Raw genomic sequence first — 26836 nt, forward strand, 5'->3', positions numbered from 1 at the left:
AAAAGCCAGGACAAGACCACATCTCCAGGCTGGGCAAGTTGAGTGCCTGCCCACCAATTGCTCATTTTCTCTCCATGTGGCTTATCAATTGTTTTCCTGCTTAATCGTCTGCGTCATTTCTTTTCATGGATGTATCCTGCGTTTTGTGAAGTCCGAAGTGGAGACTGGAAGCGTTCTTTCTTTTTTCTGAGGATGGCTTGTCAGTGGTCCTGATGGAGCTCTAGCCCTCTGGTGCCAGGGCTGCCTGGCGGGTTGTGAGCTTGGAGTCTGCTGATTTTTAAGTTATAGTTTTCAGTCTCAGACTCGACTGGGCACATAACTCCCTCTGCACGCTACCACCCAACATTAGTTACTCCTTGGGCAAGTTTCATACATGTCCATGTAAACTTCTGGATTTCCTTGTGGATCAGAAATGGAAGGAAAACTGATCCAAGATGATGGTATTATTTCTTTCCACATCTGATTCTGCTACCAATATATGGTTCAATCAAGCAATCACAACTAAAACCAAAGAGTTCTTGTAGGTAGCAAGAATTTGAGTGGATATGTAAGGGATTGAGGGACCACAAGTTGAAATTGAATATGTACTAATATGAGAAGGACTAGATGGTGGAGAGTATAATGCCTGGATTTTGTAAGAAATAGAGCTGTAAGCTCTCCAAAGCATTTGTCACTGCAATCACTCAAATGGTCCAGCACTAGGATCCTACAAAGACTTTGTCTCCTCTTCTCACTTTGTCCTTATCAACACTGGGTTAGAGATGCTGTTAGCCTGTTGGACACCCCTACTTCTGCAGATGAGATGGTGCTCGAGAGTCAGACTTAACAAGCTCATTTTCAGACTGTTATATAGGAAGACTGCAAATGGTCTTTCCTAATGTTCAAATGTGTAAACTTGGCACCTTTGGAGCCACTGAAATTTATTTTCAGTTTCGTAATGGTATGTCGTGGAAAGAGCATTTGCCGGAGGTAAAAGGACCTGCTCCTCCCCCTGACCTTGACTAAATCATATCTTTGGATCTCAGTTTCCTTCTCTATAAACAGATTTGAATTGGATAATCTGAAAGAGTCCTCCTTACCACAGTTTTAGATTTTAATATAGGTGTTTGCTTGGCTTATTTTGTAACTCAATTTGTCCCACTTAGTACCTCCCTAATGACGTGTTCTTCCCACATCTGATTCTGCCACCAATTATGTTCTTTCCACATCTGATCCTGCTACCCCCGCTTTCCCTCTGAGATTCGACAGTCTGTTCCATGCTTCTGTGTCTCTGATAGCCTTGTCTCATTAGGTTCAACAGGCCTAATTGTGAAGATCCTCTAAAAGACACCAGGAAGTTGAGGGAACCTAGACTTATGGTTGTAACATTCTGGTAGAAGTGTACTGGTGGGTGGGTTCCTAAGGAGTATTTGCACTAAGTAATTTCATTGTCTGGATTTCTTTTGCACCATAGCCTACGCATGAAGGTTACTTCTCTTGCTTGGACATCTGGACGCTGTTTTTGGACTATCTGACAAGTAAAATTAAAAGTCGTCTGGGAGACAAGGAAGCAGTTCTCAACAGGTAAACCCCAGAAATGTTGATCATTTAGAAATAGACATTTTTGCCAGTTTTTCTTATGGCCTTGAAAGGTCAACCATGCAGCCAGACCTCTTCAGTGAAACTGAGTCACATAACCTAAAGTAGTAATGCCATTTACTATTTTCTTCCTTTTCCCCCTTAATATTTCATTTCCTGAAAACATTTTTTTCTGATTAAAAAATACTGTTATTTTTTTTTTAGGTGTGATATGCTTCGTGGTGTGTGTGTGTGTGTGTGTGTGTGTGATATATGTGTATGTGTGTGTGTGTGTATATATATATATGTATTTTATTTCAGAGTAAGGGAGGGGGACAGAGAGATAGAAACATCAGTGATGAGAGAATATCATTGATCAGTTGCCTCTTGCATGTCCCACACTGGGGATCGAGATTGCAACCCAGGCATGTGCCCGGACCGGGAATTGAACTGTGACCTCCTGGTTCTTAGGTTGATGCTCAATCACTGAGCCACGCCGGCTGGGCATTGTGTGTTGTTTGTAATGACACTAGTGAAGTATTTTATTGGATGAAATGATGTGACACCTGGGATTTGCTTTAAAATAATCCACTGGGAAGAGAGGAGGAAGTGGGTTGGCCATGTGTTGGTTGAGGTTGAACTTAGTTGGTAGGAACTTGGGGTTCATTATATTCTTACTCCTTTTGTATGTGTTTGAAAATTTCCTTAATAAGGTAATATATACTTGTCATGGAAAAGTATTTATTTTAGAAACCAAGCAAAGATAGAAAATATAAAGAAGATAAGTTATCCATAATTCTATAATCCACAGATAATTACTTTTGTACTTTTAAAATGATATATGTACTTTTAAATTATTTTTTAAAATCTTTATTGTTGCAAGTATTACATACACTGAGTGGCCAGATTATTATGATCTCTGGACATGTAATAATCTGGCCACTCAGTGTGCGTGTGTGTGTGTGTGTGTGTGTGTGTGTGTGTGTGTGTGTATTAGAGGCCTGGTGCATGAATTCGTGCATGGGTGCGGTCCAGCCAGCCTGGCCAGGGGGAGGGGACTTGGGCAGTTGGCCAGCTGGCCTCCTGGTCAAGGGGACAATTTGCATATTAGCCTTTTATTATATAGGATATACACTGAGTGGCCAGATTATTATGCATTCAGAGATCATAATAATCTGGCCACTCAGTGCATGTCCCCTTTTTTCTCCCATTGACCTTCTAGCCCATCCCTACCCCAGACCTTCACCATCCTATTTTCTGTGTCCATGGGTTATGCATATATGCATACAAGTTCTTTCTTGATCTGTTCCCTCTCACCCACCCACCTCGCCTTCCCTCTGAGATTCAATAGTCTGTTCCATGCTTCTATGTCTCTGTGTCTATTTTGTTCAACAGTTTATTTTGTTCCTTAGATTCCACTTATGAGTGAGATCATGTGATACTTGTCTTTCTCTGACTGGCTTATTTTGCTTAGCATAAAAATAGAAAATGGGGAAATGTTTCCCCCCATGTGTCTCAAGCTCATTTTTTTGCTTGCAGGTAGACAGTGTGTTTTCTGTACACTGTGGTCATTACTTCATTTGAGAAATAATGAGCTAATGTATTTAGAATGCTTGGCACATTATAAATGCTCAGTAAATGGTATCAGTGGTTGGTGGTGGAGATTGTGAGCATGCCTTCCCCAGAAATGTGCCAAACGGAGGTGCTGAGGAGAATCCCTGCCTGGAAAGAGGTTGGATGGAACCTCTAAAACCTTTTCCACTGCTGAGGTTTTATGAGCTTTTAAAATTATAAATATTTGCATTTCAAGTTTAAACATTTGCACTTTTGTTCCCAAACATTATTTTTGTGATTGCAAAACAGCTTCCAAGTTGCTATGGTGTCAACTCACTTGTGGTTATGTGTAGTACATTCATGTATCAGAAACCTCATTACACAACAGTAGATCCTGTTTTTGGTGAATTTGCTAACTGTAAGTAATTGTGTTTTTGAATGAAATTCTTCAAAGCAAATGTACTTCTGCCAAATTCTCTTTCTTGGATGCCTAACAGTTGCATCGTTTGGTCCTGGGACTATGCCTAATTTTGCTATATTATCTCCCAGGCTTGTTGAAAGAATAAACTGGGGAAGTGATTAATATGGAAATCCTTCTTAAAGCACAGTACAAGTGTGCTTTAGGTGTGGAGACTATGGTTTCATTGAGAAAATGTACACTAGCAGATTATTACTATTAAATATACACTTAGACAGACTATTGTCCCAAAGCAAGGAGCAGTGGTATAGAGTTTAAATTCTTTTGCTGCTTCATGGTAGCAGTGCTACTTTTGGTCAGGTTATATGCTGACCACATTTATTTCCTCTTGCAGAATTAGCATACTAATACCTGTCTTGAAGGTTGGCTAGGATGTATATAGAATCATGTGTATAAAATACCTGCACAGTACCTAACATATGATTAGACACTCAGTCACAGTGATGACCCCAACAGTAATAGTAATAGATGATGTTGCTGCCATTTGGCTGTGGTGGTGACCATGGACTTAAGTGACAGGGCCCCTGGAGAGCCTAAATGCCTTTAGTCTTCCTGCTGATGTCGACTTGTCTGCCCAGGCACCTCTTATCTGATAGCATCTGATACCACAGTTGTCAGAGGTTCTGGCTGACTACTATTTTTTTTGTTATTGTTAATCCTCACCCAAGGATATTTTTCCATTGATTTTTAGAGAGAGTGGAAGGGAGGGGGAGAGAAAGAGAGAGAGAGAAACATCGATGTGAGAGAGACACATCGATTGGTTGCCTCCTGCACGCCTCCAACCAGGACCCGGGATCAAGCCTGCAACCGAGGTATGTGCCCTTGGCCCAAATCGAACCCCTGACACTTCAGTTCGTGGGCTGACACTCTGTCCACTGAGCCAAACCAGGTAGGGCCTGGCTGACCACTTTTAGCACTAGGAATTTTTCTCATTGATCATTTGATTATCATCCTAAATGAAGCTTTCTAATTTTTCATGACTTTTAAAAAAATATATTTTTATTGATTTCAGAGAGGAAGGTAGAGGGAGAGAGAGATAGAAACATCAATGATGAAAGAGAATCATTGGTTGGCTGCCTCCTGCATGCCCCTTCTGGGGATTGAGCCCACAACCCGGGCATGTGCCCTTGACTAGAATCGAACGTGGGACTCTTCAGTCCCACGCCGACGCTCTATCCTCTGAGCCAAACCGGTTAGGGCAGTGGTCGGCAAACTCATTAGTCAACAGAGCGGTTGGCCGCAGTTTGCCAACCACTGGGTTAGGGCATGACTTTTTTTAAAGTATACACTTACAACACTTTTATGTCTTTAAACAACAAAAATGCCCAAACCCCAAGCCTTCAGAGTTCGTCTGTGGCTTATGCTTTGAAAGAGTAACCATCATCTGAAGACCTGCTTGTCCATCAAATACCCCTTAATGTTCTAGACGTAGTCTAGATGTGTTCTATGGTAGTAAACTGACCAGGAACGGTGTATAAGTAGTCCACTGGGGTACACAAAGAAAAAAGTTGAACTTTAACTGATAAATTTTATCTGTCACCTTTTATACTGTACATGCTCAAAAGTTTTATACAAGCATGCTCAAAAGTTTTTAAATGAAAGTTTCGAAAGTTTGGTAGCCACTGTTCTAGACTCGGGTCCTCAAACTTTTTAAACAGGGGGCCAGTTCACTGTCCCCCAGACGGTTGGAGGGCCGGACTATAGTTTAAAAAAAAACTATGAACAAATTCCTAGGTGCACTGCGGGCCCGGGATGTGTCAGCTGCTAAGCAGGACAGGCAGCGGCACCCGGCGGGCCAGATAAATGTCCTTGGTGGGCCGCATGTGGCCCACGAGCCGTAGTTTGAGGACCCCTGGATAAAAGATCCCAATATATTAGACTGTGCTGTTTTGCAGAAGCAGCTGAAAAAGAGCACTGGCTATTGGTGATTACCACATTCATTTTATCTGAGAGTTTATAAATATGGTCAGATATTTTTCAACCGATAAAATATATCTGAGAGAAGTTGGGGTGCTTTTGGAATCAGACTGGTGGTTGATCCAGAATTTCAGAAACAATTGATCTTACAGGAAGTAGTCAAGAATGTTTTCTCAGTGTCTTAGTGGGAAATGTAGGTATGGTTAAGTCACAGAGGCAGCACTGAGTTCCTGTTCCTTGTGGTTTAAAGGTTTTGCATCATTTGTCACTGACAACAATGTGGTAGACATTGTAGGCTACAAATTTAGAAGCATAAATGTACATGGATTTATTTTTGGTCTTAGGAGCTTGGAAATTGGAGCTCTGCATGTTCCTTGCTCAGTCAGAATACTTCAGAGCTTCTTGATCAGAACTGGTGGGGATTTTAGAGAACTTGGGTTCCAATATTAATGGAGTAAAAAAGTTCTGTAACTTACCCAGCTGAACTTGCTGGTGGGGCCCACTCAGCCATGGCTCAGTGGTTGAGCTTCAACCTATGAACCAGGAGGTCATGGTTCGATTCCTGGTCAGGACACATGCCCCTGTTTTGGGCTAGATCTCTAGTGTAGGATGTGTGGGAGGCAGCCGATCAATGGTTCTTCATTACTGATGTTTCTGTCTCTCTCCCTCTCCCTTCCTCTCTGAAATCAATTTAAAAAATAAGAATTGCTGGTGGGGCTCATTGTCCAGATTTGCCATTTTGAGGTGGTGTGGAAAGAACTGAATTTCTTTCTACTTTTCCTCCTTTGTACTTTATGGATGGTTGTACCTATCTTATAAGTTGTTGAGAAAATTAAATTAACCAATGTGTGTAAAGCACCATGGCTGACAGTAAGTGCTCAGTAAATATGTATTGGTGTTCTTCCCTTTTCTCTCTCACTCTCTTTTCTTTGTGCTTGTCAATGTGAAGGGAGCCACCTGTGTAGAAACTTATTTTTACAGGAAGATGAGGAAACCTGAAGTGAGTTAAGCAACTAAAGTTATTGACTTGTGAACGAACCCCTTTGTCATGAGACTGCGGACAAGTGCTGGCCACAGACCAGTCAGGGATTCCAGGTGACACTAGATTGAACTGTAAACAAAAGTGGGTGAGCATGAGACAAATTGCTGCCCTTTTTTTTTTTCCCGAGTGGGTTTTCTGCTTAATAAAGAAGAAGTGCCATTATGACACATGACATTTTGATAGAATTAATAAGAGATGTTAACTAGTTTTAAATGAAGGCTCCAGTAGCTTTCTAGCTCCTGCTAAGAGAAATTCATGCCTTTGACTTCCCTAGAGAGTAAGTGATTTTGGTCTTAGTTATTTCATTATAGAGTTGAAAAAGCTGTCCAGGATTATGCTTCAGTCCTTTGTAGTCTGATATATTGGGATCCATCTTGAGTTGTCTGTTTATTGCCTACGTATTTATTTATTTATTTGTTCATTTGTTCTTTCATTCCTCATATACTTACTGAGCATCTACTATGTAGTTGCCTTAACATGTAGAATTTTATTTAACTCTCAGAAGTTGGGATGTTTTTGGAATCACATCTGTGGCTTGAGCCATACAGATCTGTAGGTTTATCTCTATTATATACTTAAACCTTTAAAGCTTTAAAATTCATCTGAGCAGAGCTTTAGCTTTATCAAATTTTAGTATGTTCTCTTTTCCTTTTCACGGTTTAGTGTGTTTTTAAAATTTATTTACTTTTATTTATTTATCTATCTATCTTTTGTTAATCTTCACCTGAGGGTATTTTTTTCCATTGCTTTTCAGAGAGGATGGAAGGGAGGGTGAGAGAGAAAGAGAGTGAGAGACAAAGACAGACAGACAGACATGTGAGAGAGACACAATGATCAGTTGCCTCCTGCACATACCCTGACTGGGGCTTGGGCGGGGGCAGAGAGCGGGGGAGGATAGGTGGGAACGAACCTGCAACCCAGGTAGTGCCCTTGACTGGGAATTAAATTTATACCCTTCAGTGAGTGGGCTGATATTCTAATCATTTAGCACACTGGCCAGGCTAATTTTTTTTTTTTTTTAAATCCTCACCTACGGATATGTTTTTCATTGATTCTAGAGAGAGAAGGGAGCGGGGGGAGAGAAAGGAGAAGATTGATGTGAGAAGCATCAATCGATTACCTCATGCAGGGATCCAACCAGGGATCAAAACCTCACCTGGGTATGTGCCTAACCTGGAATTAAACCTGAGACCCTCTAGTGCACAGAACAACTCTCCAACCACTGAATCACACTGTCCAGGGCTGTTTAGTGTATTTCAAATTTCTCTTGAGATTTCCTCTGTTTAATTTACAGATATTTGAGATTTTCCATATATCTTGTTGTTTTCAAGTTTAGATTGAGCTGAAAACAATTTGCATGATTTCCATTTTTTTCTATTTGTTATGGTTTGTTGTATGAGCTAGTCTTCTTGTTGATTGTTCATTGTGCACTTGAAAAGAGTATGTATTCTCCTGTAGTTGGGTGAAGTGTTTTATACATGTCAGTCATTGATCAGGTTGGTCGATGGCATTCTACATGTTGTCTTTATCTTGCTTATTCTATCAGTTACTGAGAGAGGTGAGCTCTCCAAGTGTAATTGTGGATTTGTCGGTCTCTTTTCAGTTTCATCAGTTTTTGCTTCATTTGAGACTGTGTTGGTTGCACGCAAATTTAGTTTTCTCTTTTAATGTATCTACTGAGTGTTTGACTATATCTCATTATATGAGTTTTTTTAGTAGTTGCTCTGGCATTACAAAATATATACCTAACTTAGCACTTACATTTTATCACTTCAATTGTAATGTAGAAACCTTAGCATCATATTGATCCTTTACTCTCCCTTCTTTGTATTGAGGTTGTCATATGTTTAACATCTATGTACATTGAAAACCTTATCAGACAATGTTCAGTTTTTGCTTTTGTTAATCATTCATATATTAAAGATCTTAACAGGAGAGAAATAGTTTATTGTATTTACCCATGTATTTGCCAATTCTCTTGCTTTTCCTTCATTCTTGGAATTCCAGGTTTCTTTCTTATTGACATTTACCCTGCGTATTAATCAGCTAGGTCTGCCATAGCAAAATACTATCGGCTGAGTGGCTTAAATAACAGAGATTTATTTTCTCACTGTTCTGGAGACTAGAAGTCACAGACCAAGGTGCTGGCAGATGCAGTTTCTGGTGAGGAGTCTTCCTGGCTTGCAGATGCTGTCTTCTCTCTTAGTGCTCTCAGGGCCTTTCTTCTGTGCTTACATGGGGAGAGGAGAGGGAGCATACATGTGCTCCCTTGTCACTTCCTCTTCATGTAAGGACACTGGACCTATTGGATTAAGGCCCTACTCTTATGACTCCACTAAACTTTTTTTTTCTTTTATCCACTACTTTTATTACTTTCTTATAGTCTTTAAATAGCTTCAAAGTCTTTAAATTCCCTTTTAGATGTTAATAGATTGCTTTGGGAGTATGGACATTTTAATGATATTAATTCTTCCAACCCATGAACACAGTATATTCTTCCATTTGTTTGTATCTTCCTCTATTTTTTTTCTTCAGTGTCGTGTAGTTTTCCTAGTACAGGTCTTTTACCTCCTTGGTTAGGTTTATTCCAAGTTATCTTTTAAAAAAAATTCTTTATTGATTTCAGAGAGGGAAGGGAGAGGGAGAGAGAGAGAGAGAAACATCAGTGATGAGAGAGAATCATTGATCGGCTGCCCACTTGCACGCCCCCTACTGGGGGTTGAGCCTGCAACCCAGGCATGTGCCTTTGGCTGGAATTGAACCTGGGACCCTTCAGTCCGCAGGCTGATGCTCTATCCACTGAGCCAATAGCTAGGGCTATTCCAAGGTTTGTTTGTTTGTTTGTTTATTTATTTATTTATTTAGTTGCAATGGTAAATGGGATTGATATATATATATATATATATATATATATATATATATATATATATATATATATATATTAGAGACCCAGTGCACAAAATTCATGCACTGGGGGTGGTTCCTTAGCCCGGCCTGCGCCCTCTTGCAGTCCGGGAGCTGTCAGTTGGACACCTTAGCGCTGCCGCGGAGGCAGGAGAAGCTACCGCCACCGCCACTGCCGCTGCACTCCCCAGCCGTGAGCCCGGCTTCTGGCTGAGTGGTGCTTCCCCTGTGCGAGCACACTGACCACCAGGGGGAAGCTCCTCTGTTGAGCATCTGCCCCCTGATGGTCATTGCACATCATAGCGACTGGTCATTCTGCCGTTCGGTCAATTTGCATATTAGCCTTTTATTATACTAGAGGCCTGGTGCACAAAATTTGTGCACGGGCGGGGGGCTGTCCCTCAACCCGGCCTGTACCCTCTCCAATCTGGGACCCTTCGGGGGATGTCTGACTGCCGGTTTAGACCTGATAAACCGGCAGTCAGACATCCCTCTCACCAGGACTGCTGGCTCCTAACCGCTTGCCGGCCTGATTGTCCCCTAACCACTCCCCTGCTGGTCTGATTGACACCTAACTGCTCCCCTGCTGGTGATTGCCCTAACTGCCCTCCCCAGCTGGCCTGATTGCCTCCAACTGCCCTACCCTGCCGGCCTGATCACCCCCAACTGCCCTCTCCTGTCGGCCTGATCACCCACAACTGCCCTCCCTGCTGGGGCCTGATGGCCCCCAACTGCCCTCTCGTGATGGGGCCTGATGGCCCCCAACTGCCCTCCCCTGCTGGCCTGATCTCTCCCAACTGCCCTCCCCTGCCGGCCTGATCACCCACAACTGCCCTCCCCTGCTGAGACCTGCCTCCTCTGTGCGAGGCGGCGGAGACACCGGGACCAGCCTCCTCTGCACCACGCAGAGCCGCAGGACCCCCAGGTCTCACTGTGCGGAGTGGCCACTGGGCCCTGCCTCTGCTGTGTGTGCGGCTCTCTTGTGGTGGCCATCTTGTGACGATGTTGCGCAAGGGTGTGATGCCACCTAGGCTTTTATTATATAGGATAGGATACACACACAGGCACACACACAAACATATTTCAGAGAGGAAGGGAAAGAGAGAGAAACGTCAATGATGAGAGAGAATCATTGATTGGCTACCTCCTGTACATCCCCTGGGGATTGAGCCCATAACCCAGGCATATGCCCTATATGGTAATCGAACCATGACCTTTTGGTTCATAGGTCGATGCTCAACCACTGAGTCACACCTGCTGGGCTCATTTATTAATTCTAGTAGTTTTTTGTGTGGAGTCTTTAGGTTTTCTGTGTACAATATCATGTCTTCTATGGATAATGACAATTTTACTTACTCCTTTTCAAGTTGGATGCCTTTGATTTTTTTCTTCTTGTCTGATCTCTGTGGCTGGGATTTTGATTCTCTTGCCATTTTTCCCATAGATGTTGCCTTTTTATTACTGATTTCCCTGCCATTCCTCTCTGGGCCATGTTTAGTTACCAATGTAATCTAGGTTGTGAAGTCATTTACAAACACTCTCATCACATAAGTGGGAACTCTTAGACTAGATGGCCTGTATTTGATCTTGACATTGGATATCATTCAACTTTGGTTATCTTGTTATCCAAGTACTCACATATATAGACTGAGTCCTGTCAGGAAAACAGAAATTACTAGATTATTTTAAGAATTCAGTGTAGGAAATTGATTAAACTGGTTTTAGAGGACTGGGAAAGTAAAAGGGGAACCTGAGATAACAGATGATAACTATAGGAAGCAACTCCACCCCTAGGTTGAGTGGTACCAAAGGAAAGAAGTTGGGGTTATGAAATCTTCATCAGAGAGATAAACCCAGGCAGCTAGAGCTCATGTGTCTGAGGACAGAGGCTACCCCACTGCCACAGGAGCTCCTGGGGGGCCCGTGGAGCGGGGACTCAATCCTTTGAGGAGAGAGAATAGTTTGGCCACTACTGTCACTTCTGAGAGTGCACGATGAGGCTGGTTTTGGGAGTGCAGAAGCTGGAAACTGGAACAGGTGTCACCACCAGATGACTATTGTTGGAGCGTTGGGGTGACACTACTGGTCAGCAAGCCCATAGGAAGACAGAGTCCCTCTCCCTCCTCCCCCTCATCCCACCCCCACCACCCCCGCCCTGTCTTCCTCTGCACCCTGTTGAGAGAGCCCAGTGGGCTGAGGAGAAGTGTGCTTTGTGTCATCTCAGCTCCAGTATCACACAGTTCGGAGAGTAGGTTGGTGCTGAGAGCTGAATGACCAGCATGATGGCTTGCTTTATGAGTGGGAGCAATTCCTGATCCTATCTGAGAAACATTTCAGGACAGGCAAGCACTTAAGCAACATGATTTGTTCTAAAAAATTAGTGGTTTGTTGGCCTTTGCATTAGCAACTGTTGTGCATCAGGGTTTATCCAGGCTCTTGCCATTTTTTCCCTTAGATTGTGTGTTATTAAAACTGATTAAAGAGCAGGCTTGGGTTGCTCGGTGGGTTGGAGCATCATTCTGTACACCAAAAAGGTTGTGGGTTTGAGTCCCAGTCAGGGCACATACCTGGGTTGTGAGTTCGATCTCTGGTCAGGGCATGTGCAGGGGGCAGCCCATCTATGTTTCCCCCTCCCCCTCTCTCCCCTCTCCCTCTCCAACTTTCCCTCACCCTTCTCTTCCCCTTCCCCTTCTCCTTTCCTCCCCCTTCCCCTTCCTTTTTCTCTCTCTAAAAAATCAATGAAGAACATATCCTCGGGTGAGGATTTAAAGAAAAAAAAAAAAAGTAGGTTTAGGGGAGTGGGTGGAGCAGGCTCAAAGCCCATTGGTGGTTTATGTGTAGAGAGAATATGGGATGTTGAGTTAGGGAGCCTTGGATTCAACTCAGCTAGCTTTGGGCAATTTATTTAACTTCTGTCAACTGTAGTTTTCTCATCAGAAGAATACCATTAATACCACTTACCTCTCTCAGTTGTTAAAAGGATTGAATCATTGAATTAATTGATATTTATATGTAGTATCTGCAATTCCCCAGAGCAACCACTGAGAAAATATATGGTATAGAGAAAGACAAGTACCATACGATTTCACTCAAATGTGGAATTTAATGAACAAGCTAAACTACCAAGCAAATTAGACACAGACTAATAAATAGAGAGCAGGCAGATAGCTCCGGGGGTGGGGTGGGGGTGGGTAGAGGGATTAAGTAAAAAAGAGTGAACTCATGGACTTGAACAACAGTGTGGTAGTTATGGAGGTGGAGGTGAAAGAGGACATAGAGGAGATAAACGGGGATGGAAAAAATAAAATTAAATATATATATATGGTAAAAGAAATGACAATGGAATTAAAATGGTACACTAGAAAATATCTAGTTAGCACAAAATGGAGGAATTGAGAAACAAACGATATGACATAGAGAAAATAGCAAAATTGCAAAAGTCTTTATCAGTAATTACATTAAATGTAAAGGGTTAACTTCTAGTTAAAAAGTAGAAATTGGCAGAATGGATGAAAAAAAGTTTGTCCAACTCCGTGTTGTCTACAAGAGACTCGCTTTAGTTTCAAAGACACAGATAGGTTGAAATAAAAAGGATAGAAAAAGATACTTCGTGCAAACAATAACCAAAAGAGGTCAGGGTAGCTACACTGATGTCAGACAAAATAGACCTGAAGACAAAATTGCTGCCAGAGACAAAGAAGGACATTATAGATGTTAAAAGGGTCCGTCCAGCAAGAAGGTGCTGGAGCATAGTTAAATAAAGAAAACCTGCTACTGCTCCGCGCTCACCTACACACTTGCCAGCCCAGACACTAGTTTAGTTTAGATGCTCCTTTTGTGTACAGTAATTCAACACACAGATGCCATTCCCTTCACAGTGCAGGATGCCTTTTTGACGTCTGAGGCTAAAAGCCTGCTCTCACCTGATGTTGATTTCTCCCTGCACGTAGGTACGAAGACGCCCTAGTCCTCTTGCTCTCGGAGGTGTTGAATCGAATCCAGTTCAGATACAACCAGGCCCAGCTGGAGGAGTTGGATGACGAGACTCTGGATGACGATGTAAGCAGCACGCCCTAGTTGGCCTTTCCTGGTTGTTACGTTGTGGTGTGAATCAGCATGGAGACCTGGAGCTTCCAGTCCTCGGCTCTGGAGACGTTTTAAGCCAGAGTAGTCTTACAGTTTGAGTTGTTCATTTGAAATTTATATCCTGCCCGTCTCTTTGAGTTCATTAACTGTAAAAAAAAGTCTTACAGGCATTTTTACCTATGTGGGCTAGAGATGTAAGTACATCTGTTCAGTGAAAAGTGTAAGACTTCTGTATCCCTCCTATTTTCCCTGCCTGGCACCCACACCTACACTCCACATTCTGGGCAACAGATAAAAGCTGGTTGGATGCTGGTGGAAATAGTGAAAGAGATACTTAAACGATACGGCTAGAATGAAAGGAAATTTCTTTTGAGTATATTTTGTAAACTGATATTTCTTAAAATCAGTTTTGAATTTATTGATGCTGGTGTCCCACATTGATAAGGAAAATGTCTTTAAGGATACAACTCTAGTGTTTTTTTTCCTTAACCACCATGCACTTCAAAATTGTCAAGTCACTAGTATAGCTTCAAAATAGCAGTGACTGTGGCATAATCAAGACCATGAGGGTAGCCATGTTTGGGTTGGAAAGAGCTCTGTACTCTGTACTGGGAATCAGATGGCCTGGATTTGAATCCATGAAGGAGACAGAGGCCAGGGTGTTGAATTTCTCTGAACCTAAATTTCTCATCTCCCAAAAGGGGGAGGTATGTCTGTGTTGACAGTTGTGTGAGGGTAACACATGCAGAAGGACTGGCTACATGCCTGGTGCATGCTAGGTGCTTGGTAAACTTTGGCTTCACTTCTTGTTAACTGTATGACTTAGGCCAATGCTTTCTCGAATTCTAGAATGTATAAAAGTCACTGGCACAGATGTTAAACAGATTTTGATTTAGGAGGTTTGGGGTGGGGCTCACAGCATTGCACATCTAACAAACCCCCAGGAGATCCAATGCTGCCTGTTTGTAGACCATACTTCAGTGGCACTGACTTAGTGATACTTACAGAAGCCAGTACTGGCCTGTCTCAGAAGGAATGAGTGACCAGTTCCTGTTGCTGGGATGGGCGAAAGGGGACACGAGCGTTTTTTTCACAAGTGGCTTTTCTATCTCTGTTCCTGTAACTGTAGGGGAAAAAGTAGTTCATTCTCAGATCATCTCTTTTTTTAAAAAAATTTTCTTTATTGATTAAGGTATTACATATGTGTCCTTATTCCCCCATTGCCCCCTTACCCCCTTGTTCATACCCTCACCCCCTAGTGTCTGTATCCATTGGGATCATCTCTTTTTTAGGAAAAAGCTTTTAATGATACTTTATTAGGTTAAAAAGTATCTTTTAGCTTGGCCTTTTTAAAGTACCAAATAACCTGGTTCCATCATTTGCCATTTCTTCAAGATGGTATGTCTAAGAGTAAGGCTGAGTATCGCTTGGCAGGGAAAATGACAGGACCCTGCCTGTAGGAGAGCTGACCCGTCTGTGTTTCCCCTGCAGCAGCAGACAGAGTGGCAGCGGTACTTACGCCAGAGCTTGGAGGTAGTGGCCAAAGTGATGGAGCTCCTTCCCACACACGCCTTCTCGACATTGGTAACTCACGTTTGGAGGGGGATAAAGAGCCCAATGATTTCCCTGCACATATAGGATGAGCAGTAAGGCTTTTTTTGCTCACCAGTATTATAGAAAGATATACCCTGAGTGGACAGATTATTATGATCTCTGAACACATAATAATCTGGCCACTCAGTGTGTGTGTGTGTGTGTGTGTGTGTGTGTGTGTGTGTGTGTGTATGTATGAGTCCCGGTGCATGAATTCATGCATGGGTGGGGTCCAGCCATCCGGCCAGCCTGGCCAGGGGGAGGGGACATGGGCGGTTGGCCGGCCTGCCTGCAGGTCAAACTCCTGGTCGAGGGGACAATTTGCATATTAGCCTTTTATTATATAGGATATACACTGAGTGGCCAGATTATTATGCGTTTAGAGGTCATAATAATCTGGCCACTCAGTGTATATTCTAAGCGGAAAGTAATAGTTACTATACCCAATCCTCAAATTGATCAAATGTTAGTATTTCCCCCAAACATGTTAGATCAACTTTGGGAAACCCTGTTTTTCCTTCCTAAATGCTTGTCTATAATATGAACTTTATTAATGTCTTCATCAGTAGCTCGAAAGTGGCCTGGCCAAATGGAAGGTTTATTTATATGACTTATATTGCTGAAAAGCCAGCCATTGTAAAGCTCACTCTTGGCAAATTGCTGGCACTCCTGCCTATATTTATGTGCTAGAATCTTCAGTCATAGGACTGATTTCACTGATTAAGTGATACCTGTTTTCTGAGGAGATTTCATTAAGCCTCTCTCCTTCAAAGGCAAGATAATTTATTGGGGTCAGCTTTGCATTGTATCTTGTGTTTTTCTATGGAGATTGCCATTTTGTCACCTGGCATTCTTAGGGATTTGCCACATTAAAGTTTTTATCTTTATCTTAGTGGCGAATAGCAGTTTAGAAAGAAAAGATACAGCTCTGGTTATGAAGGTCCTGTCTGCTAAATGAGTAAGGGAAAATGACTTCCAAATAATTTGGCCTGTCTTTTCACTTTGCCATGCAGTTGAATAAAGGCATATCTGTATTTCTCTCAAGGATAGGTTTACCTTGGATTTGAAGGGAGATGGGCCTGTCTCAGAACTCTAAAAGGATCAGATCATTTGGGGCTTGAAGTCCTCTTCTAGGAACATCATAATCATACCCAGCATCCACTGCTTTGTTTTAAAAAAGTAGCAAACTGATGGTGGTTTCAGTTATAGAAATTGTTAGGGATGCAGGGAGCTACCTCTTCTTAGGGCACATAAAGGTTTCCAGAGAAGAGTTTTTATCCCGCCCCACCTCCCCACCTCCCAGAGGTACATGGGCTGTTTTAATGGTAAAATTTATGTTTTGTTTTTTAATCGTTGTTTCTTTGTTTTCAGTTCCCAGTTCTTCAGGACAATTTAGACGTTTATCTGGGGTTACAGCAGTTTATAGTTACTTCAGGGTCAGGTAAACTTGTTTTATTTTCTAATTTAACCCACATTTAAAAAATGGACTAATATTTAATTATTGCCTTCTTTGCTGTCAGAACATGATTTTTCTCTCTGCTGCCACTTCCCTGCAGCGTTGTCTCCCCAACTTGTAAATAGAAAGAAATCATGATGGGGAGGTGCATGGGGAGGTAAAGGATGAGGCTCTGACAGTATATTCCAGAGAGGTGTTTCAGTGAGAGAGGGGAGATAATTTGGAGCAAAAGGGTAGAGCTTTTTGAAAACCCTAGCAAATAGAATGTCTTTATGTCTTTGAAACCAGCAAGTATGGTAGGAAAAAACAACTCTGGACTTTGCTGTGACGTACTCTTTCTTCTCTGGTATTTAGAATCCAGTAGCACATAGGAGCAACTCAAAGCAGGCAAACTATGGTGGAACATGCTGATTCTAGTAAATGCTAGCTTTCCTGTTGTAAAGCGGCCCTGGGCGCCTCTGGCCATAGCTATTGGAAAAGGCTAGGGCCTGCCATTTATAGGTTTCACCTAGTTGGGGTTTAGGGTTAGCGCTTTTTTTCCCCCTTTGGTTATTCTATTAATAATAATAATAATAGTAACCTTCATTTGTAGAACACGCATTATGTACCTGGCACTATATTTTGCTTATGTTATCTATATATAGTAGAGACCCAGTGCATGACAGTTGTGCACTTGCGGGGGGCAGCGAGGGGGTCCCCTCAGCCCGGCCTTCTCACTGTCCGGGACCCCTTGGGGGATGTCTGATTGCTGCAGAGGCGGGAGGCTCCCACCACCACCGCTGTGCTAAGGGTCCTCCCCCTGTGGGAGTGCACTGACCACCGGGCAGCTCCTGCATTGAGCATCTGCCCCCTGGTGGTCAGTGTGTGTCATAGCGACTGGTCGTTCTGCTGTTTGGTCTAATTAGCATATTAGCTCTTTATTATATAGGATTATTATATAGGATATATAAAAGCCTAAGTGACCTTTACAACTGAACGACCAGAATGACTGACGACTGGAATGACCAGTCGACCAGTTGCTATGACATGCACTGACCACCAGGGGGGCAGATACTCAATGCAGGAGCTGCCCCCTGGTGGTCAGTGCACTCCCACAGCCAACCTCACACGGCCAGCCAACCTCCCCCTGTGCCACTCCCCAGCCGGCAAACCTGCTGTCCCTCCCCCTGTCTGGCAGGCCCTGTCCTGCAGCCAACAGGCCCTGGCTGACCTGGCCCGGATCGGGACTGGGCGAGACAGCCCCAATAGGCCCTGATCGCTGGCTAGGCCTAGGGACCCCAACCGTGCATGAATTTCGTGCACTGTGCCTCTAGTATAGGATAAAAGGCTAAGTGACGGACCGTCTGTCCATCCGACTGTCCGACCGTCTGACTGACCGATTGGCTGGTACATACGACGCACACTGGCAGTTGAAAAATAAACGTTGACTCGCACATGCGCGATACATATAAAGCTTCCATTGAATTTCTTAATAGTATTACTTCTTCGGGAATGCCATGTCATAAATTAAAATTGAAAGTAGGTGTAATCATTATGCCACTGAGAAATCTTAATAGAAATGGGGTCTTTGTAATGGTACTAGATTTATTATCAAAAGATTGCGACCTAACATAATAAAAGCTGAAGTATTAACAGGATCTGCAGAAGGAGAGGTTGTTCTGATTCCAAGAATTGATTTGTCCCTGTCTGACACTGGCCTCCCATATAAATTAATTCGAAGATAGTTTCCCAGGATGCCAGCATTTGCTATGACTATTAATAAATCACAAGGACAAATTCTAGACAGAGTAGGAATATTCCTACCTGAACCCATTTTTGAACATGGTCAATTATATGTTGCTTTCTCTTGAGTTCGAAAAGCATGTGACGTTAAAGTTAAAAATACTTCATCACAAGGGAAATTAGTCAAGCACTCTGAAAGTGTTTTACTCTTAATGTGGTATACAGGGATATATTAGAATAAGTTTAATCAATTTATCAGTCATTGTTTTTATCAATGTTGTTTTTATATCTTGTTTTTGTTTTTATATCATGTCTTTGTTGTTGTTCTATCATGTTATTGTTTATTTATTAACCAATTTATATATTATTTTCATATACATTTTACTAATTTTCTTTCATCTTTGACACTTGTACTATAGAGAAAGGGCGAGTAGTGATATTAAAATATTTCTTCTAATTAATTTCCTTTCAATGTGCATGAATTCGTGCACTGGGCCACTAGTCTTATACTAGAGGCCCAGTGCACAAAATTTGTGCACGGGGGTGGAGGGTGTCCCTCATCCCGGCCTGCATTCTCTCCAATCTGGGACCTCTTGGGGGATGTCCGACTGCCGGTTTAGGCCCGATCCCTCAGGGACATCCCTCTCACAATCTGGGACTGCTGGCTCCTAACCACCTGCCTGCCTGATTGCCCCTAACCGCTTCTGCCTGCCAGCCCGATCGCCCCCTAACCACTCCCCTGCCGGCCTGGTCACCCCCAACTGCCCTCCCTTGCTGGCCTGGTTGCCCCCAAATGCCCTCTCCTGCCAGCCTGGTTGCCCCCAACTGCCCTCCCCTGCAGGCCTGGTCACCCACAATTGCCCTTCCCTGCCAGCCATCTTGTGGTGGCCATCTTGTGACGATGCAGGGGTGGCTATCTTGTGATGACATGGGGGTGTCGTGCGAGGGCCACCTAGGCTTTTATTGATATAGGTAACTAGAGGCCCAGTGCATAAAATTCGTGCACAGGGGGGCGGGGTTGTCCCTCAGCCCAGCCTGCACCCTCTCCAATCTGGGACCCCTCGAGGGATGTCCGGTGGGATCGGGCTTAAACGGGCAGTCGGACTCCCTCTCACAATCCAGGACTGCTGGCTCCCAACTGCTCGCCTGCCTGCCTTCCTGATTGCCCCAACCGCTTCTGCCTGCCAGCCTGATCACCCCCTAACCACTCCCCTGCCAGCCTGATTGATGTCTAACTGCTCCCCTGCCAGCCTGTTTGCCCCTAACTGCCCTCCCCTGCAGGCCTGGTCCCCCCAAACTGCTCTCCCCTACAGGCCTGGGTCCCCCCCAACTTCCCTCCCCTGCAGGCCTGGTCACCCCTAACTGCCCTCCCCTGCAGGCCTGGTTCCCCCCAACTGCTCTCCCCTGCAGGCCTGGGTCCCTCCAAACTGCCCTCCCCTGCTGGCCTGATCGCCCACAACTGCCCTCCCTTGCAGGCCTGGTCCCTCCCAACTGCCCTCCCCCGCTGGCCATCTTGTGGTGGCCATCTTGTGTCTACATGGGGGCAGGATCTTTGACCACATGGGGGCAGCCATCTTGTGTGTTGGAGTGATGGTCAATCTGCATATTACTCTTTTTTTAAAAAAAATATATTTTATTGATATTTTACAGAGAGGAAGGGAGAGGGATAGAGAGTTGGAAACATCGATGAGAGAGAAACATCGATCAGCTGCCTCCTGCACGCCCCCCACTGGGGATGTGCCCGCAACCAAGGTACATGCCCTTGACCGGAATCGAACCCGGGACCCTTCAGTCTGCAGGCCGACACTCTATCCACTGAGCCAAACCAGTCAGGCCATATTACTCTTTTATTAGATAGGATAGAGGCCTGGTGCACAGGTGGGGGCCAGCTGGTTTGCCCTGAAGGGTGTCCCGGATCAGGGTGGGGGTTTCCTTGGGGCATGGGGTGGCCTGGGCGAGGGGCCTGTGGTGGTTTGCAGGCTGGCCATGCCCCCTGGCGACCCAAGTGGAGGCCCTGGTATCTGGGGTTTATTTCTCTTCTACAATTGAAACTTTGTAGCCTGGAGCGGAGCCAAGCCTTCTGCTTGCTCCGAGGCAGCAGCCATTTCTGTTGGGATTTATGTATCTTCTATAATTGAAACTTTGTAGCCTTAAGCAGAGGCCTGGGCCGGCCAGGGTGTGTGGAAAGCTTGGCTTCCTCCATTGCCACGGGCAACCGTAGCCTCTTGCTCTTTCCAGCTCCGTGGCTGCCGCCATTTCTGTTTGGGTTTATGTATCTTCTATCATTGAAACTTTGTAGCCTTGAGTGGAGGCCTAGGCCGGCAAGGGCAGGTGGAAAGCTTGGCTTCCTCCATTACAGGGGAAACCCAAGCCTCCCTCCTGCTCTCTGTGGCCGTAGCCATCTTGGTTGGGTTTATTTGCATATTTGCTCCTGATTGGCTGGTGGGCGTGGCTGGTGGGTGTGGCTGGTGGGTGTATCAGAGGTACGGTCAATTTGCATATTACTCTTTTATTAGATAGGATTCTCTCATGCCCTATAAGGTGTAAGCACTAATACTAGTTACTCCTGTTTTACAAAGGAGAAAATCAATGTTCAGATAAGTTAATTTTCCAAAGCCACATATATTGTTAGTGCTAGTCTCAAGATGCTATAATGGGGAATGATAAAAAATTGAATTAACTAAAATCTGACATTCATTATGTCAGCTGGGTGTTATATTGTGCTTGTAAGCACACCTGTGCCCCTCCTCCCATCTGCTATAGTCATTTGACAGTGTCTTCCTTAAAGAAGTCATGCCTGGCCCTGGCCAGCAGCACCTCTGTCGTGTAACTGTTGTTTCAGCCTGGCACAGAGCTGCCCAAAGTGCAGCCCAGCTTCTGGGCGAACTTGTTATTCATGGCAGAGCCTCCATGGGAGTCTCTTTCTGAGACTGCCCTTTTTGGTGGCCTGTGACGGCTTGTTTCCATGACTAGATTAGCTTCCAAATAATTCACTGGGCCCCAGGAGGTTGATGGGACTTGGCATGTCCCAAGTATAAGCCCTGGTTTTGTTGATAGGATAAGGAGAGCTTATACAGAACTTTAAAAAAGACAACTTTTTAAAGCAAACATGCCTGTAAAATATGCTGTCAATATTAATGAAAATCATTTGACTGTACAAATGCTACAGATTTTTCCAGAATTCACTCTTGGGAAAACTGTGCCCTGGTTGTCTCTCCTAGAAGGTAGTCAATATCCTGAAGACATTATTATTGATCTTAAAAATTAAAAAAATGGAGTATGTATCTCTCCCCCTGCCCGCCCCCCCCCCACCCCCCACCCAAAAAAAGGATTGATCCCTGAGTTTCCCTTTTAGAATTATAGCTGACTTTTTTACATTATACTGAATTAGTCTTCAGGTAAAAATCTGCAGTGATTTTTAAATCCTTTTTCTGAGACACAGCTGATAACTTAAAGCTGCTCTTCTGAGAAAGATAATCTGATTTATTTTTCCTTACATAAAATACCATATACCTGCTCTCATTGAAGCCCATTTACTGGTAATTTCATAGGGCGCTTGGCTCTTCCAGATCATTTAGAAATCTCATTCCTAGCCTCATCTTTAGTGTGTAATCCAATGGCAAACCTCTCAGGCCAGAGAAATACTTCTTTCTTGTTTTAAATCGAGCTCTCTTATCCATGATGAAGCATTCCCTCATTTCTAAGTGGCTCAAAAGCCAGGTTTCCAGTGCTAAGGCTATTAAAAAGTGGGACTGTGAGTACATTCTGTCCCTAGTTCCCATGGCCATTCACCCCTCAAATAACCTTCATGCTATGCTGTATTAGTTAGCCTATTGCCTCATAACAGAAACCATGGTATCCTTTCTTCGATGGCCCTCTTTTCCATTCCCATTTATCTAGCTAGTCTTTAGTTCTAGCATCTTCTCTGGATCCTATATGGATGGGAGTCTCATTCTTACTCTACTTCTTTCTCCTTCCACTTCCTCAGTAAAATTCATGGAGAGTGTGTGGCCATAGCAGATGGGTTACTGTGTGCTCTCTCACCCCTCAGGTGCCCTTCCCTCGCTGTCAGTCTTTCCAACCATTTGTGGTTTGAGAAACCTCTCATTGTGAGTGTACCCCTTGTATTGCATTTGTGTCCTTACATGGCCTTGAAGTATTTGTTCTGTATGTATCTGGCTATGCCACTGCTCAGTGACATCTTCCCTCATCAGAGTGGTATTTTTGCTCTAAGTAATAACCCCTTTAGCTTTTCTGTTTAGCCATGCAGACTTTCCTGCCTAAGAGATTGCTTCATGTAGAATACTATGTAAGATTTTTGGGCTTCTATTCTTTGTTCCCCTGGGGTTCATTTATGACTCGTTTGTTCTCTTGGGGCAGAATACTGCAAATGCTAATTTTCACACCTCCACCTCCCCAGCCCCCTCAAACAGAGGACTAAATTACACATAAGATTACTAGGTTTTTATCCAGGATGGTGATTTGACAGGGAGCTGTTCTTTGGATGTGGCTTACAGCGTATCTGGACAGCTTCAGGGGGCCTTGGTTTGTGGAAGACAGGACTTTAGTGTAGCTGTGAACGTTTTCTCTCAAAAACCTGTTCTCTCCTAAAGGTCCCACTTTGCAGCTGTCTGTGATGTTGGAGAGAAATCCAACCTTAGCCAAACAGAAGAAAATGTGGGTGGATCTGAATAGCTTTTCTCAGTGGGAACCCTGGCCTGCCTCCTCAAGTTGAGGTGGCGCCTTGCGCAATGCCGTGGCAGTGGTGGTGTGCACTTTCTAGGCTAGGGGAGGGCAGGGACTTGGATTAGTGGTGCTTTACTGCTGGTGTGTTTGTCTGCCATGCAGGCAGAACAGGAAACAGCAGCTGCAGTTTTTATTAATATGCACCTTAGATGGCATATATGTGTTAAGTTGAATTATATGGAATTGCAGTTTTGTTACGTCAGAAGTGGTCAAATGTCAGCAATTTCATATGGTTCAAACTTCTATCTCTCTCTATATAAAAGGCTAATATGCTAAGTGCTCCTCCTACCACCAGACTGGTCGCTATGACACGCACTGACCACCAAGGGGCAGACGCTCAATGTAGGAACTGCGGTGATGCACACTGGCCATATATAAAGAAATGGCACTGTGGACCTGGTGCCGACAAACCAACACTTGGATTCTCCCAAGTGGGAGACAGGCCCCACCACCACCCCAGAGTGACAGCCCACCAAATCGCAGCCAATGCTGGTGAGACCCCATGGCGCAAAATGCATCACATAGCAATGCCCGGCTTCCTCTCCCTAGTGACTAGCCTCCTTGGAGTTTCTTCAGCCCAAGAGCACTACTTGCTTTATAGCCGGGTTGAAACATTTTATACTTTAACCAAATGTCTGTGAAGCATTTTCACATGCCTCATCTCATTTGATCCTCACAGAAGTCCTGGAATAGGTAGATAGGAGACATGGTAGAATCCTGTTTTCTTTTCATTAGCCAGAAAACAGAGATTTAGAAAGTTTAGAAACTTGACCCGACTGAAAAGAAGAAATGGTGGAACTTGAAAATGACTTCAGGTTTTCTCACTGCGCAGAATATAGTCAAACACTGACACAGTTAAATATTTTACCGTTCTCCCTGTGTGATCTACAATAATAATCTGCTTCGTGTTGATATTTACTGCTGTGTTCCTGACAATTACCTGAAAGAGAAGTTGGGGTGCTTCAATGGGCTGGAAAAAGTTTAGCTAAATCAGAAAGCATGTCTAATTAAGCGAGTTTATTCTATATATAAAAAGGCTAGTGCTTGCTTTGGCAGCACAAATACTAAAATTGGAATGATACAGAGAAGGTTAGCATGGCCCCTGCGCATGGATGACATGCAAATTCGTGAAGCGTTCCATATTCTTTAAAGGAAAAAAAAAAGTCTAAGTTGACTCGCGCATGTGTGATACATATAAAGCTTTTGCTGGCACCCACCGCACACATGTGTTTCCATCTGTCATTGTTGATCGTGAATTTGGTTGACACTTCTGTTAGAGAGAAAGGGCGAATAGTGATATTAAAATATTTCAAAGTGCACGAATCCGTGCACTGGGCCTCTTGTAGTTTAATAAAACTCACACACAGAAGTTCTGAGCTGTTTTTCCTTTGTAGGTATTGTTCCATGTTGGACAAATTAGGGAAGGTTTATAGAGGGGAATAACCCTGAGGACAAGGATTCTCAGAAGGAGGGTGGCATGGGTAATAGAAGGGACCCTGGGCATGTATTTCAGGGAAGAGGAGATTTTGCAGGAATGGTACCCTGTCTTCACATCTCTCCCAAGAATGTAGTGTGTCATCAGGCTTAGGCTTGTTTTGTGTTGTACCCTCCAGTGGTGGGACAAGGGGTAATGAGAAGGAATTATAGGAAGACAGATTTCCCTCCCCTGTGTTGTTGTGTTTTGTTTTGTTTTTTTAATTGACTTCAGAGAGGAAGGGTGAGGGAGACAGAGAAACAATGATGAGAGAGAATCATTGATCCGCAGCCTCCTGCACGCACCCCCACTGGGGACAGAGCCTCAACCTCAGGCATGTGCCCTGACCAGGAATCGAACCATGATATCCTGATTCATAGGTTGACAGTCAACCACTGAGCCACACCAGCTGGGGTCTCGTGTTTTTGACCAAGCTGTTCAGAGATGGAAGTCTCCCTCAAGAGGGATTGGGCTTTTCATCATCCAGTGGAGGTGTCCAGGAAGAGGTTAAAGGGTAGGAGGGGGTTAAAGGGCAGTGTTGGGGGCAGAGGGGAAGAGTGCAAGGCCTGGAAACAATACCTTTTCCCTTCATTGCTTTTCAGAGAGAGTGGAATGGAGTAAAGGGGGAGAGAGACACATTGATGTGGGAGAGACACATCAACTGGTTGCCTTCTGCATGAGCCCCAACCGGGGTCAGGGAGCAAACCTGCAACCCAGTTGGGTGCCCTTAACTGGGCATTGAACCTGCGACCCCTCAATTCTCGGGCCAACCAAGGCTGGGCATAATACTTTTAAGCTGCCTAAGAGAGACAGAATGTTTCTCTTCATACTTAAAATATTTAAGGAACTAGTTCTTAGGTATATCTAAGGGTACCTAGTTCTAGATATTAAGTGCAACAAATACATTGAAAACTAGTGATCAAGTAGAACTTGGTGGGAATTGGAGTGGAAGATGAAGACAGGTGCATACAGGGAGAGGAGGGGCTATTATATAATTCAAAACCTGCCCACGTGGCTCTTTGAACGTTGAGCTGGCCTCCTTTCCTTTTGGGCCTGTACCATGACCACATCCACTTCCAGGGTGTGTGTGTGTTTTAAATATCTTTTTTATTGACTTCAGAGAGGAAGGGAGAGGGAGAGAGAGATAGAAACATCAATGATGAGAAAGAACTATTGATCGGCTGCCTCCTGCACGCCCCCCACTGGGGATCGAGCCCACAACCAGGCATGGCTGGGAATTGAACCGTGACCTTTTGGTTCATAGGTCTACGCTCAACTACTGAGCCACTGCAGCCAGGCCCGGGTGTGTTTTTCATCAGGGTTTATTTCCCACAGGGTCCTGAGGAGTGGCTGCTGTGCAGGGGAACAGCAAGTTTTAGAAGTTTACCCTGGGAGTCGGTTACCTCTGGACATTCAGGAGTATCATTGTGCTCCTTTTGTTAAGTGGAGAGAGGAGGGAGGGGCAATGTTTCCTCTCACATGACCCAGCATGACAGAAATGCCTCCTGTCCCGGTGTGTTCCCTGGGCTCCTCTGGCTGGCAGCGTGGTGGTCCTCCTCTTGCTTGGGTTGGGAGTTGCTCACTCTTCTGGATGCCCATCCGTGGCCCCCAGGGCTGCCTGTCCTATGTTCCACCCCGAGGTCCTGATCTCCGTGGGGAGTGCAGGAGGAGGAACAGGCGACTGGGGGCTCCGGGGAGCTGGCCTTTGTCACAGGCTCTCTCCTTGTAAGGTCCTTCCTTGAGCTGCCTCTTGCTTTTGTTCTGCTCCTTGGGTGTGACCCACTGAGACAGTGCCCTGGCCAGAGCGTTTCCTTTCCAGGCTCCTGTCCTCCCGTGGGGGCCATCAAAGGCTCTGGGCCCAGCCTGGTCACCTGGAAGTCGGTGTAGGATCTGAGGAGTCACATTGCTACTTCATCCACCACTTTTTTCATAGGTGCTCAGCCTTGCTGGGTTCCTCTCCGCAGGTGCTGCTTATCCGTGATCACCTTTGATTACTGCAGTGACAGTTCCCAGGGGCAGTGTGAGGATTTAAGCTCTGGAGACTCCCTCTCCTGCTCTGTCTAGTTTGTTCTCTGTTTGGTTGTATTGAACTCATGTATATATTTGTGGTCACTTGTTATGCATCAGGCACTGTGTGACATTGGGCTCCACTGGGAGTGGCCCCTCACCATGAAGGAGTTGATAGAAGACTTGTAAATCATCACTTTATCCCTGGAGGAAGGCAGGAGGGGAGGGAAGCTGGTTTTCTGTCTGGAGAAGGGAGGGAAGGTCTCCTGAGAGAGTTGATGCCTTGCCTCAGGGAGCTGT

The 26836-nt window shown here is 44.4% G+C and overlaps 1 protein-coding gene across 3 annotated transcripts in view; it reads left to right on the top strand.

Moving 5' to 3' along the window:
• The window catches only part of XPO6 (exportin 6), a 137669-nt gene that overhangs the window by 75133 nt on the left and 35700 nt on the right, over window positions 1-26836 (top strand). For all 3 annotated transcript variants that reach the window (XM_080679379.1, XM_080679380.1, XM_080679381.1), the window contains 4 exons: window positions 1454-1563; window positions 13403-13511; window positions 15030-15122; window positions 16503-16572. In XM_080679379.1, coding sequence (XP_080535505.1) covers window positions 1454-1563; window positions 13403-13511; window positions 15030-15122; window positions 16503-16572 — 382 coding nt within the window. The remainder of the gene's footprint in view (window positions 1-1453; window positions 1564-13402; window positions 13512-15029; window positions 15123-16502; window positions 16573-26836) is intronic.

Source organism: Plecotus auritus (genome assembly GCF_963455305.1).
Source record: "Plecotus auritus genome assembly, chromosome: 7".
Classification (NCBI taxonomy): Eukaryota; Metazoa; Chordata; class Mammalia; order Chiroptera; family Vespertilionidae; genus Plecotus; species Plecotus auritus.